This window comes from Sebastes umbrosus, chromosome 24 (assembly GCF_015220745.1).
Source record: "Sebastes umbrosus isolate fSebUmb1 chromosome 24, fSebUmb1.pri, whole genome shotgun sequence".
Classification (NCBI taxonomy): domain Eukaryota; kingdom Metazoa; phylum Chordata; class Actinopteri; order Perciformes; family Sebastidae; genus Sebastes; species Sebastes umbrosus.
In genome coordinates, this window is record NC_051292.1 from 16,270,720 (window position 1) to 16,285,506 (window position 14,787).

At 39.8% G+C, this 14,787-nt stretch overlaps 1 protein-coding gene across 1 annotated transcript; it reads left to right on the forward strand.

The window, feature by feature from the left end:
* Window positions 1-2,605: 2,605 nt before the first annotated feature.
* Window positions 2,606-14,326, forward strand: LOC119484039 (NLR family CARD domain-containing protein 3-like; the record flags this gene model as incomplete). The annotated part of the gene is made up of 5 exons (XM_037762598.1): window positions 2,606-3,636; window positions 9,838-10,011; window positions 12,151-12,324; window positions 13,529-13,620; window positions 14,268-14,326. Coding segments are annotated over 5 exons (1,530 nt in total), but the record flags the coding sequence as incomplete, so codon positions are not given.
* Window positions 14,327-14,787: the final 461 nt, after the last annotated feature.

The following is a 14,787-nucleotide window of genomic DNA, read 5'->3' on the forward strand; positions in this document are numbered from 1 at the left end:
TGTGGTGAAAAAGCATTTGTAGAAACTATTTGCTCACCTTGATTGTATGTGTTGATGGTTTGAGTTTGTTCTTTCACTACAGATGTAAAATATAGTGAAGGAAAAATCTGCTCAAAGGTCCACTTACTATTGATTCAGAGCTTTCAGTTGAAAGCTTTGGACTATTTGTCAGTGGACCTTTGAGCTAAGATTCTCTGCACCACATCTTGTTTCTGAAGGTCAAGAACAAACATCTCTGGTGTTAAACTATCTGCTGACAAAACAAAGTGCATGAAATGGTCAAATGTAGATTTGTACCACTTCTGTTTTTTTACAATATTTGAATTCATGCCTTCATTTGATAGTTGACAGTAGAAAGTGGCAGAAAACATATTGACATTAAAAAAGGAACACCAGGACACCAGTGTTACATGATGTGTGTCTTAGACTGCTGGTCTACCTCAATATTTAGACCACTTCTAACCTCAGTTCAAACATAACTAACTCAAGCTAAGCTGCCCAAAGTGACTGTGAATCAGTAAAGGACATAATCAGCTCTCTTTAATGGAGGACTTTTACTGTGAAGTAGCTGCAGAAAATGATGAGTTTGTATTAAAGAGGACGTTTTTAAAACATTGATATTATTCTGGAGGCTATATATCATAATGGAAAAAATACTGCAACTTACTCATGTATGCTCATATTGAGGACGCGCCAGGAAACCACAAGCGTCATCACTGTAAACAGTAACTGCCTGTCAGTGGTGATATGAATGTCACTTCCTGAATGTATTTTATGTGTTAACAATAAACACTTCTAAGACAGGGAAACTGTGTCAGACCTTTCTGACTTCTTTAGTTTTCCAGTAGTTATAGTTTATGCAGGTGCTGTCCACTGGAACGGAGTAATCCATTTAAGATCTTCTCCATCATACATATCATTTTAGTTCTAAAGTAATTTCTCCACAGAGAGAAGAAGAGGCGTCTTGCTTCTGTGGACGAGCTGATGTCCAGATCCACAACAAGACCTGGACCTCAGAGAGCCAGTCAGACCAGAACAAGACCTGGACCTCAGACAGCCAGTCAGACCAGCACTGTACAAAGTAAGACTGTAGATGTGTCTGCTGATGTCTTCATGTCTGGAAACAGGACTTGTTGTCTTAATACACTGACTATAGTTGTGACAACGTTTAAGATCTTCTCCATCATACATATCTGCTCTGCATCACTTCCTTTGTTCTCCTTTGAGAGAAAATCTGAACCCAGAAGGAATACATTTATATTTTTATGATAGCACTCCGTCTTTGCATTAACCAATCAGAATGCTGTTTGTTTTCAATCTGCATAGATGAAGATGGAGAACTATTAAACTCTGTGAAGCAACAACATCACTGTTCTATCACAGACAGACAGTCACACTGATGAAAGGGGAGTTATTTTCTTGCCATTGTCGTATAACAATGCATGCTCATGCTCTTGTTGGGTCTCTAAATTATAGAGTACGGTCTAGACCTGCTCTTTATGAAAAGCGTTTTAAGATAACTTCTGTTATGATTTGACGCTATATAAAAATGTATTAATTGAATTGAACTGAACAGGAGCCAGAGACTTTGAACAACAGCCCACATTAGCTTTCCTGCTAGTCTCCTTCTCTAACTTACAAACACACGTCTGGTCCTGCAGAGCGACACGTTGAAAAACTAATACAAATAAATGTAAGAATCACTTTGATGTTATTTTTGACTTCAAGAAGGGATGATGACTTTATAACCTTTACTTCTTTATAGGTTGTTATGTTGATCATTTCCATATTGACAATGAAAATAATACATTTCTGTGTTTTGTCTCAAACTTGTCTCTCTCTTTCAGCAGATAGAGGTCTGCAGGAGGTTGTAGATGAACATAAGATCAGTCTGAGGAGGAGATGTGAATGTGTGACTGAAGGAACTGATGAAACAGGAAGTGGAACCCTCCTCAACAGGATCTACACTGAGCTCTACATCATAGAGGGACAGAGTGAAGAGGTTAATACCCAACATGAGGTGAGGCAGCTTGAGACAGCTTCCAAGAAGAAGACCCTCCATGACTCTCCAATCAAGTGCCAGGACATCTTTAAAGCCTTACCTGACCAACGGGGACACATCAGAGTCGTTCTGACGAACGGCGTCGCTGGCGTTGGAAAAACCTTCTCAGTGCAGAAGTTCACTCTGGACTGGGCAGAGGGCTTGGAGAACCAAGATGTCAGTCTGGTGGTTCTGCTTTCGTTCAGGGAGCTGAACTTGATCAGAGATGAGCAGTACAGTCTTCTCATGCTGCTCCATGTTTTCCATCCAACATTACCGAAGGTCACAGCAGAGAAGCTCGCTGTCTGTAAAGTTCTGTTCATCTTTGACGGCCTGGATGAAAGCAGACTTTCACTGGATTTCAAGAACAAGAAGGTTGTGTCTGATGTCACCCAGAAGTCATCAGTCAACGTGCTGTTGACAAACCTCATCCAGGGGAATCTGCTTCCCTCAGCTCTCGTCTGGATAACTTCCCGACCTGCAGCAGCCAATCAGATCCCTCCTGCATGTGTTGACAGGGTAACAGAAGTACGAGGCTTCACTGACGCCCAGAAGGAGGAGTACTTCAGGAGGAGAGTCAGTGATGAAGAGCTGTGCAGCAGAATCATCTCACACATCAAGACATCCAGGAGCCTCCACATCATGTGTCTAATCCCAGTCTTCTGCTGGATCACTGCTACAGTTCTGGACCACATGTTGACTACAGACCAGAGAGGAGAGCTGCCCAAGACCCTGAGTGACATGTACTCACACTTCCTGTTGGTTCAGACAAAGAGGAAGAAGCAGAAGTACGGTGAGGGACATGAGACGAGTCCACAGGAGCTGACCGAGGCTGACAGGAAAGTTCTTCTGAAGCTGGGGAGGCTGGCGTTTGAACAGCTGGAGAAAGGAAACATCATGTTCTACCAAGAAGACCTGGAGCGGTGTGGTCTGGATGTCTCAGAGGCCTCAGTGTACTCAGGAGTTTGTACAGAGATCTTCAAAAGAGAGTGTGTGATCTTCCAGAAAACAGTCTACTGCTTTGTTCACCTGAGCATTCAGGAGTTTCTGGCTGCAGTCTACATGTTCCACTGTTACACAGACAGCAACACAGAGGTACTGAAGGACTTCCTGGGAAAAACATATGTTCATTCAACCCTGGATGACTTCCTGATGGGAGCCATGGAGAAATCCCTTGATAGTAGAAATGGCCACCTGGACCTGTTTGTTCGTTTCCTTCATGGCCTCTCTCTGAAGTCCAACCAGAAGCTCTTAGGAGGTCTGCTGGGTCAGACAGACAACAGTCCAGAAATCATCCAGAGAATCATCAAAAACCTGAAGGACAAGAAGACCCAAATTTTTCCTGACAGAAGCATCAACATCTTCCACTGTCTGACGGAGATGAACGATCACTCGGTACATCAGGAGATCCAAGAGTTCCTGAAGTCAGAGAACAGATCGGAGAAGGAACTCTCAGAGATCCACTGCTCAGCTCTGGCCTACATGCTGCAGATGTCAGAGGAGGTTCTGGATGAGTTTGACCTGAAGAAGTACAACGCTTCAAAGGAGGGACGACTGAGACTGATGCCAGCTGTGAGGAACTGCAGAAAAGCTGTGTAAGTCCAGATGTGATTAACTTTATAGATCAGTGTAGATTACTAGTTTAGTTCTTCAAATATACACACTATAAATTATTCTTAAAATATAATATTCTTATAAGTGTTCCACGTGTTTATTACATAATTATGTCAGTTGTATTTAGTCACAGATGTTCTTGAGCTGTTTCAAATGTTGAGTTCAAATTGTTCCAGTAGGTCGTGTTTCTAGCTGTCAAGTTAATGAACACTTATTCTATTTATTTCTAATAATTGTTACATTTTACAGTTTTTTCTTATTTATCTTTCTGGGTGATGGAGACGACATGTGAACCTGGTAAAACAAATGAAAAAATCAAAAGATCAACTGTCTGGTGGAACGCTGGGTCTAACCGGTGTAACGGCAGCAACAGAACGTTTGCTGATCTGGCGGGGAGTCGGGATCAGAGCCCATGTGCTGGGGTTTGCTTTCAATAAGCACACACATTACACCTTACCTCGTGTGTTTTTGGGCTCATCTCTTTCTTTGGCTTCAAATCCAAACTGTTGCCATGTTGCTGCAGTTTTAGTGTTCTTTGAGACCAGCTCTGCCATGTCTCGTCTCATCACACCAAAAAACACATGAACTTCCTAGTAAACAAACCTCTTCTTGTTTATACACCAACATAATATCATAATATTACAACATAATATCATAATATTACGTTTATCACATTGACATATTACTTATTAGTGATGCAATACAGTCTGGATTTAGCACTGTGACTCTGTTGGCACAAGTTGTTGATGTCGGCTACTTTTTAATTTGCCAGAACGTGTCATAATGACAAATGTCGCTTCCGTCGGTTGGCTTAAAATCAAACCGGTTCAATCTCGTATACCGGACTGGACCAGACCGGACCGGACCGGCAAAACCAACTCTAGCATTAGCCACCGTGAACTACTGGTCATACGAGACAAATATTGTCGTTGTAAAACCCCTGAGTGTGTTGAATCGAGCAATGGTGCATTTTATTGCTCATGAATTCAAGTTGTGTTCCATCATCTTGTTTTGAAGTCATTCCTTTTATTCTGTTACCCTACAGAAGGAAACTCTGGTGTTTCTCTCTCTTGTTGGTGTAGAGAAGAGGAGTAGCAGGAAATACACAGCTTCCACCAATAACAGCCGTTTGATGAATATATAACAGCAGAATGGTAGAATTCAGACTCTTTTTTATACTTTTTTTTGTTTTGTTTTATAACAAACAAAAAAACAAACAAACAATCCAGACAACATAAGACAGACAGGGTCATCCTGAGTGAGGTGAAATGCTTAACATCATATGCCATTGTATACATTTATAAAAGAAGAAAAAAGAAGAAAAGAAAAAGAAAAGAAGCTATGTTACATAGCAGTATGCAAGTCTGTGTTTCCTTAGAGACCCAGAATATCCTTTAAAGTCTTAGAGGTCCCCTTAGTCCAACATCATTCATGGGAGAAGGAAGCAAAGTTTTCCACAATAAAATACATTTACAATAAAGTCACTTTTCATCTCAATTCACTTCAGGTTTGAGTTAGATTTCCAGTTCTTCCTGTATTTTTCACCTTTTTTGGTGAAATGTCTCAGAGAGAAAGTCAGTTGTTCCATCCTGTAAACTTCCTGAACTATTTCTTTCCATTCAAGGACTGTTGGAGATTCCTTATTCAACCATTTCCTGGTTATTGCTTTTCTACTAGCAGTTAAAAGTATCTGTAGTAAATATCTGTACTGCTTTTTCAGCCCAGTTGGTACATTTCCCAAATATATAACACTGAAGTTAAAATCAAGCTCTGAGCTAATTATTGATCTGATCGCGGAGACGACGTCTACCCAGTAAGAAGAAATGGCATTAATAATAGGGCATTCCCAAAAGATGTGAAAATGACCAGCAGACATATTATTACCACACAATCTCCAACACTGACCAAGCTCAGGTTTGTTACTCTGTGACTCTTTGATTTTTGGATTTATAAAAAATCTGAAAATGTTTCTCCAGGTAAATTCCCTCCATAGAATTGAGCTGGAGGGGGTGGATTGTGTCCTACATAAGTTTATCCAGTCGTCTTCGGTTATCTTTATGTTAGCATCTTTCTCCCATCTTAATTTGACTCACATTGTGGAAAGACCCGTAATATTCTTACATTTCTTTCAAATTTCTGATCTTTAAATTCTTTATGCCAGATGTTTAGAGGGACGGTAATCCAGTTGGTAGGCGTATCTAAATATTTCTTAAGGAGAGTTTTGTCCCCCAGTATAGATTGGAGAGGTATGTTCATTTAATTTTTTTCCAAGTTTTTCCATTTTGCATCACACTTAGGGTCACACCAGCAAACCAGAAAGAGCAGTTGTGCTGCTCTGTAATAAGCCTCCAGGCAGTGCAAAGCCAATCCACCTTTGTCCTTAGTTAGTTGTAATGTCTGGAACCTAACCCCCTTTGCCCTTAGGTAGTTGCAACATCTGGAACCTAACCCTTGGTCGTTTCTTATCCCAAATGAAATTTGAAATTAATCTATTCCATTCTTTAAATTGCTTGGGAGGTACTTCCACAGGTAAAGACTGAAACAGGAAAAGCATCCTGGGTAGTATATTCATCTTAATGATATCTATCCGATTGTACATGTTCAATGGCAGTAATGACCATCGATTTAGATCTGTTTTAATATATGCTGTTAAAGGAGTATAGTTGTGATCGTAGATTGCAGATAAATCTTTAGGAATCTGTACTCCTAGGTATTTAATTACATTGCCATTCCATTTAAATGTACTCATTCTATGAATGTTTTCCTGTGGTATATAGTTATAGGGAATGTTTTCCTGTGGTATATAGTTATAGGGTTTGAGTTTTATGTAGTCTTAATTTATAGCCAGAATATGAACCAAATATTTTAAGCATAGACAGTCATTTCTCTAAACTTCTATTAGGGTTGGTAAGGGTTAGCAAAATGTTGTCCGCATAAGCGCATATCTTATATTGTGTATCTCCAATCAACACACCTGTTATATCTTTATCTGCTCTGACTGCCTGTATCAGTGGCTCAATAAAGAGTGCAAAGAGTGTGGGACTAAGGGGACATCCCTGTCCACATCCTCTATTAAGTAGAACGTTTTTTGATAAATTCCCGTTTATTAGAGCCCGAGCACGAAAGTGCCAGGACCCCAATGGTGTCCTGACACGAAAGTGCAAGGAAACCTATTGTTTTTCTGAGGATTATTATTATTTTTCCGCTGGAATATCGCCTTTTTTGGACCTTTCCCACCCCCAAAAACTCATGAAAAGTGGAATATGCATCAGAACTGGTGGGAAATTCAATGTTCTGGAGTGACTGGGCTCGGGTGTCACCAGCGGGCGAGATAGCGCCCTCTAATGTAGGCAGTTTTTCAGAGAAAGTTTCTTAGATCTTCACGAAATTCAAGTATTTCATTACATACGTCTTGAAGTTCGTGTTAAATATTTTTGAGATTTTTTCAGCCAACAGGAAGTCAGCCATGGTGGACTTCCTGCGTGTTTTTAAAATTTACGAACGCGTGTTTGAGGACTTTAGGATGCACAAAAACTCATGAAACTTTACAGGCACATCCAAACTAGTAATTACTTTGATTTAGTGGTGAAATTTTGCTTGGGTGTGGCATGTTGGCTCTCTAGCGCCCCCTTATGTCTTTTAGATTTTGAACATACTCGAAGGTACTCGAAAACTCATGAAAGTTGGCAAAATGATGGACACCTGTGAACGTTATGTAAATGTACAGCCATTGGGTTCAGTGTGTTTAGTGGGCTCTCTAGTGCCCCCTAACGCGTGGAAGGCCATAGTTTGGTCAAAGTTGATCCTATATTCATGAAATTTGGTATGCATATCCCACTCATTATTCCAGACATATTCCTCATTGGGTTTCATTAGCTCCGCCCATCCGGAAGTCGGCCATCTTGGATTTTGTGTTTTTCATGTAATTTATGTAAACAATATAGAGACTTCAGACATCCAATTACCTGATTATCAAAGCTGAAACATTTAAGAACTAAATACAAACATTCCCATCGAACTGAGTCAAAGGCCTTTTCAGCATCGAGACTAAGAACTGCAGATTTCTTATTACTGTTTCTCATGTGATCAATGAGGTGGAGAGCACACCTCACGTTATCCTGGGTTTGCCTATTTTTCATGAAACCTGTCTGATCAGGGTCAATTAGATCTGGGATCATATTTTCTAAACGTTTTGCTAGTATTGATGTATATAATCTATAATCCATGTTTAAGACGGCTATAGGTCTATAAGAACTACATTCCGTCTTATCTTTATCTGTTTAAGGAATTACTGAAATTACGGCTTGTCTCCAGGATAATGGTGTCTCCCTCCCCCCCCGTCAGGATACTGGGGTCTCTCCCCCCCTCAGGATACTGGGGTGTAATGACAAATACACCCTGCATGGTCATAAATGTCTCTAACACCTATATAACATTTTAAAATCCTGTGACTATCTAAATTAAACATAAACAAATAATCAATTCTCGAATACACACCGTGAGGGTAGGAGAAAAAAGTAAATTACTTATCATGTGGGTATAAATCCCTCCATATGTCATCATGCCTGTTTCTTTGAGCATTTTTTTTACATATAAGGCTTCCGGCTGCATCTTTTTTGTTCTATTTGAGGAGTCAAACGGGACCGGTGTCTAAAAACACTCTGAGTTTCGCTGGGTGTAGAGTTTGAAACCGGAGCCCCTTTTCCTTTAGCATCTTTCTTATGGCGGAGTAAGCCTTTCTCTTTGTGATTTCCATCATGGCGGATCTCTCTTTTCTTCCAGACGGTGCATCGAACCAGTTCCTTAGTTTAATATTCCAAAAAATAGACGACAATCGACCTTGGGTTTGAACCTGGTGGTGGTTTGACTCCGACGGACCTGTGGCAGCGTTGTATACGGAGGGGAGAGTCGGGGAGCTGCAGCTCTGTTTTAATAAAGTTTTCAAGGAAGTCCTGAATGTTTTCTCGCTCGGCCCCTTCGAGGATATGTTGTTTCTGTGTGAACGCGCCTCCAGGTCCGTTAACTTGGCTTGAAAGTCCTCATGGAGCTCCAACGTGTTGGAAAGCAACTCTGTAGTTTCGGCACTTCTGAAATCGACTAGTTCCCTCTTGAGTTGTCCGATAGTTTCAATAAACTCTTTCTTCTTTTCCGAACGGACCGCCTGTATTTCGGCAATAATGTTAGCTTGAATAGCCTCCATTTCCTCGTGCTCAGCTTTGCAGCTAGCGCCGTTGCCCTCACTTTCGCTCGGTAATTTATCATTTGTCTCCACGTTTTGCTGCAGTTTTCCTCTAGTCTTTAGATTGTTTCCCCCTTTCATGCTACTTTAAAGAACTTTTTGTCTGTAAAAAGAGGTATTTGTAAAGGGGGGAAGTAAGACCACCTGAGAGCACCGGGTTTATGCTGCTGCTTGCTTCTGCACCAAACTGGAAGTCCAGAATTCAGACTTTTTAAGAGATCTTAAACACACCAAAGATCAATATTCTGTTTTAAATGCTGATACACTGATATCATCTTTCTGATGACATTTTGTTGAAAATAATGCAACCTCATTGGTTCATTAATTGGGTTTGTGAGCTGAATACGTTTGATGCTCAGAAAAGAGTGTTAATGACAAAACGCCATGCAGTCATCAAAATATCTAATTATATGAATATTTAATTATTTATACTGGTCTAATATTATTACAAGATTTGTTTCATTTCTCAACCGTTTGGCAGCAGTCACTGAATTTTCCCATTTATGGACGTGAACCTGACAGCAGCAGGTAGCTAGCAAAGAGAGGTCAACTTTCTCAACTGTATTATTATTACTTCTTCACTGAGTTTTAAAAATGCTTTTCTAATCAAGAAGGCCTCATGCTAACTTTGTGGAGACAGACCTGGGATCAGATCACACTGACAGACTGGACATTAGGGAAGCCTCAATGTAACTACATGTTCTCTCTCTTCTTCTGCAAGATTAAAGAAAAACAAAGATTAAAAGGCTACAGGTTTAAGAGAAAGTGATGAGAATTATTGTTTCATGTCAACCAGTGAGATAAGATTAGCTGAACCACTGATATAAGGAGCAAATGTTAATCAAAGAAGTTTATATCAAACTGTTTAGTCATCAAATGCATTAAGTAAATATAAACTGTCCTCTTTCATAATAACATATTTTGTAATTTTTTGTCATGACAGACTTTCTGGCTGTCGGACCTCAGATACTCTCTGTGCAGTTGTGGCCTCAGCTCTGAAGTCCAACCCCTCCCATCTGAGAGAGCTGGACCTGAGTGACACCTACCTGGAGGATTCAGGAGTGAAACCGCTATTCGCTGGACTGGAGAGTCCAAACTGTAGACTGGAGACTCTGAGGTCAGTTCACTGACTGTAGCTTATGTAGTTAGTACACACACTCTCTACACACTGGCTCTGCTCCAGATGGCTCTAGAGAGGGACATTCACGTTTTCACGTCGGCCACCGTAGCTCTCCAACACGCTTGGCACACAGGAGAGGCTTCAGTTGGTTGTAATCTCCTCACCTCACCGCTACACACTGGACCTTTAACCACAGACCTTATTTCAGGCACCTAACTAAAAACCCATTGACTTCCAGACAAACAGGAAGTGCTAAAATGCTAACTCATTTCTGGGTTTTAGGACTCATTCCTGTAGCTCTCTATCTGAACATGTCTAAAGGTGCAGCACTCTTCAACAAACACGTATTGCACCAACTTAAAGGCACATAAGTGATGATTATGAACGACACCATCTAATCAGAGGTTTCTATGGTTCTAAGTTATTCCCACGTTCTTTTTGACAGCAGATCTAACTGTGATCTGTTTTCATGTCAGCTTTGTCTAATTATTTGAAGCAAAAACCAAATAAATATTCTGCATCAGAAACATCTTTGCAGATTCATATTTGTTTCAAGTCTATCTGAATACAATACTCACATGTTCATATGTACATTCAAAGAGTTATTGATGTCTGTCATCATTCCTTCTGTCTGTGAAGCAATCCCCGTATAGCCTGAGTGTTACGAGATGAGGACTAAATCCACAGTCTTGTTCTGTGTAAAATGACCTGGAAAGTTGATCTTAAACTAATCGGAGGCTTCAGCAGTCTGAGTTAGATGTATTAGGGCTAGGTGACGTGGAGAAAATCAAATATCATGATATTGTTTTGTGTAAATGACCAATAATAGAACAGCTACAACAGTCTCGTAAGTTCAGAGAATGACATCACTTTACTGTAATGTAGCCTTTAAAACCAGGAAGAGATGACACTCACAACACAACACGACATTACTAGGGCTATCAATCCATTAAAATATTTAATCACGATTAATCGCAAATTATTCACAATTTTTTTATCTGTTCTAAATGAACCTTAAAGGGAGATTTGTCAAGTGTTTAATACTCTTATCAACATGGAAGTGGACAAATATGATTTATGTAAATGTATGTATATATTTATTATTGTAAATCAATTAACAACACAAAACAATGACAGATATTATCCAGAAACCCTCACAGGTACTGCATTTAGCATAAAACAATATGCTCAAATCATAACATGGCAAAATGCAGCCCAACAGGCAACAACAGCTGTCAGTGTGTCAGTGTGCTGACTTGACTATGACTTGCCCCAAACTGCATGTGATTATCATAAAGTGGGCATGTCTGTAAAGGGGAGACTTGTGGGTACTCATAGAACCCATTTACATTCACATATCTGGAGGTCAGAGGCCAAGGGACCCCTTTGAAGATGCCCATGACAGTTTTTCCTCGCCAACATTTAGAGTAAGTTTCCTATGATACCAATATCTTCGCTCTAGCTTTAAAACTCAGCCAGCCACAACCTCCGGAAGATCGATTGCGTTAATGCGTTAAAGAAATGAGTCTGTAACTTTGGTAAACACTCACTTGATTTGTCTGACTCAGACTGCTGAATCTTCATATTAGTTTCACTTGAACTTCTGAAGTCATTTCTTACAGTGTAGTTGTGTTATGAAGGGACCACTTCAATGGAGGAATGATTACAGCCACCAATAACTCTTTTAATGTACATATGACATGTGGCTGTTGTTTACAGACACACTTGAACAAATGTGGACCTTTCCTGTAAATGACATAAACCTGCTAAGCTCCCAGATACAGTGAGAAGAAGGGCATGTAATAAATGAAGTAATGAAGTCCAACAAGTCTGATTTAATATTGATCCTCTAATTTTAGACTTGACTGAGATCAGCAGCATGTTATTGATGTGTGTTGACATGAACAGCTGTATGAATGTTGTGGTGACATCTGGATGATGTCTGTAGAAGGCTGACATTATGATGATCCACAATAACACAATGACAAAGTCACTCTACTCATTTTAGGGAAAAGATAGGACATAGTAATGTTGAGAAGATAGGACTTAGTAATGTTGAGCTACACATTTAAAACCTGAACACATCTGATTGGATTATAAAGTGATTTTTATCTTCATCATTCATTCTTTATTCAGATTGTGGGACTGCAGGTTGTCAGAGATCAGCTGTGCTTCTCTGGCCTCAGCTCTGAAGTCCAACCCCTCCCGTCTAAGAGAGCTGGAGCTGAGCCTCAACAACCTGAAGGATTCAGGAGTGAAGCCGCTGTGTGGTTTTCTGGAGAGTCCACATTGTAGACTGGAGACTCTGAGGTCAGACACCATTTTTTACTTGTGTACTGAGATTAATATGATGTGAAAGTTGTGGTGACACTAAACTGCAGACATAAGGCTGATATTATACTGATCCACACTGAGTATCTTAATGCTAAAGAACATTTTCTTCTTCAGTGGTTTAGTCCATTGACTGTGGAAGAGCAATGTTGAGCTACACATTTAAAACCTTCATATATCACAACACTTGTCTTTCATCGTGTTTGTTTTTTCCAAGAAATTCTAATTAAAATACATAAATATGAAGAATAAATAAATAATCTCTATTTCAGCTATCAGACAATAATAAATATATTCAGTATTTGCTTTTTCGAGAAAAAAACCCCAATATGAAGCTATATGATGCTTATACTGACTGAAGAGTTTAAACTGAAGATGCTTTGATTTTATGACTCCATTATTCCTAAAATATATATTTTAGATGTCTTATCTTAAATATCTTTTTTTCACATTTCCCCAAAATCCATCCTGACATATTTGACATGATTAGAAACTTTGAGATCTTGAGTTGAATCTTGATTCAGTTTCTGTGTTTTTTTATTTGTGTTTGGCTGCTCAACATCAGTTTGTTTCGATGGATCCACTGGTGGAGCTGTCAGAGTTTAAGAGGTGAAGCCGATAGTTGTATTATAACTCTTTTACATCCACTACTATTGGTTTTGTGTTATTAGTCCTACTTGTATTAGTTATTACAGCTGCTGGGCTATTATTGTGGCTGCTTCTTTCTCTCTCTCTCTCTCTCTCTCTCTCTCTCTCTCTCTCTCTCTCTCTCTCTCTCTCTATCTATCTATCCCCCCAGCCGGTCTCGGCAGATGGCCGCCCACCCTGAGCCCGGTTCTGCTCCAGGTTTCTTCCCACTAATCGGGGAGTTTTTCCTGGCCACAGTGCGCTTGGTGGATCTTGTTGGGTTTCTAAACTATGGTGTACGGTCTAAGACCTGCTCTATATATAAAGCGTCTTGAGATAACTTCTGTTGTGATTTGACGCTATTCAAAAATAAATTGAATTGAATTGAATTGAAGTCACTACGTCTTTATTGAAGTTGGCTTCAGATGTTTGGAGTTTACATTTTCTAAACTTCTACGTTCTAAACCTTCTTCAGCTCTGAACACATTATTAAACATTGAATGATTTCAAGCAGGAACGTTGTCTTCTAAACTTACATCATTTATCCTTTATTCAGAGTGAGGGGCTGCAGTTTGTCAGCGATCAGCAGTGCTTCTCTGGCCTCAGCTGTGAAGTCCAACCCCTCCCATCTGAGAGAGCTGTTTCTGAGTAACAGCAACCTGCAGGATTCAGGAGTGAAGCTCCTGTGTGGTTTTCTGGAGAGTCCACACTGTAGACTGGAGACTCTGAGGTCAGTTCACTGACTCTCTGTTACTGTTATAGATCTTATATGTTTAATTAACAACAACAACTTACATCCATAAAGTTGTTGATGTCCTTTTCTTCATATTTTCATGTTTTTTTAACTTAATTTCGTCTGCAGTAACAAAAGACTTGTGTTTCTTAAAGAAAGTGTAAAAAATCTCCACTGTTAGTTGTTAAAATAAATGAATGTTTATCATTGTTGGTAAATGGTCACATCTGGATACAGAAGATCCTCTGAACTAATATTCAGGGTTCCTATGCAGTATGGAGAAGTATGGAATTTGATTTTAGTCATTTCCAGGTCTGGATGAGTATGGAAAAAAGAAAAGAGAGAATGGAAAACCATGTCTGTTTCCAGACTGTTGCCCCTATTCTGCTTTCTAAGATATAAAATCCTGAATTTCTAAGATAAATAGATCATACAAGCAGAGTGTTTTTCACGGTGTTTGGAGCAGCCGGTGCAGCCACAATGTTTACTACTGTGAGAGAGAGCTTGATGTCGTTGAAAGCAACACAGGAAGTAGGCTCTGACTGAACACACACTCCTACAGAGCTGCCTCTACGCCTGTACGTCACAGCCAGGGCTGACGCCTCCATAGAGGCCAACTAGGCAACTGCCTAGGGCGGCACTTTGGCAGCCAGATGTGGGCCAACTATTCATCATCAGCAACATAACAATAATAATAATATAATAATAAAAAGTAACCGGTAACTGCAGGCAGACGGCACAGAGCAGAACGCTGCCTGTCAGACTGGGACAATCTAATACTTTACAACTGCAGTCTTGTCACAGCGTCCTCTGAACCCCGAGTCACAAAGTCAAATATGGTCTGATAAATCTACAGAGAAGTCTGGAGATTTGAGTCAGGAAAAGTCTGGAATGTAAAATGTGTAGGAACCCTGAATATTTGTTCTAAATTGATCAAGTTTACGTCATGAAGTAGAAATATTTCTCTGGTTTCTGATTGTTTCAACATATTCCAAAAATAATGTCTGATCATTGATATTAATCCTTCAGCACACACACATAGATGAACACAGAGATCAGCAGCATGTTATTGATGTGTGTTG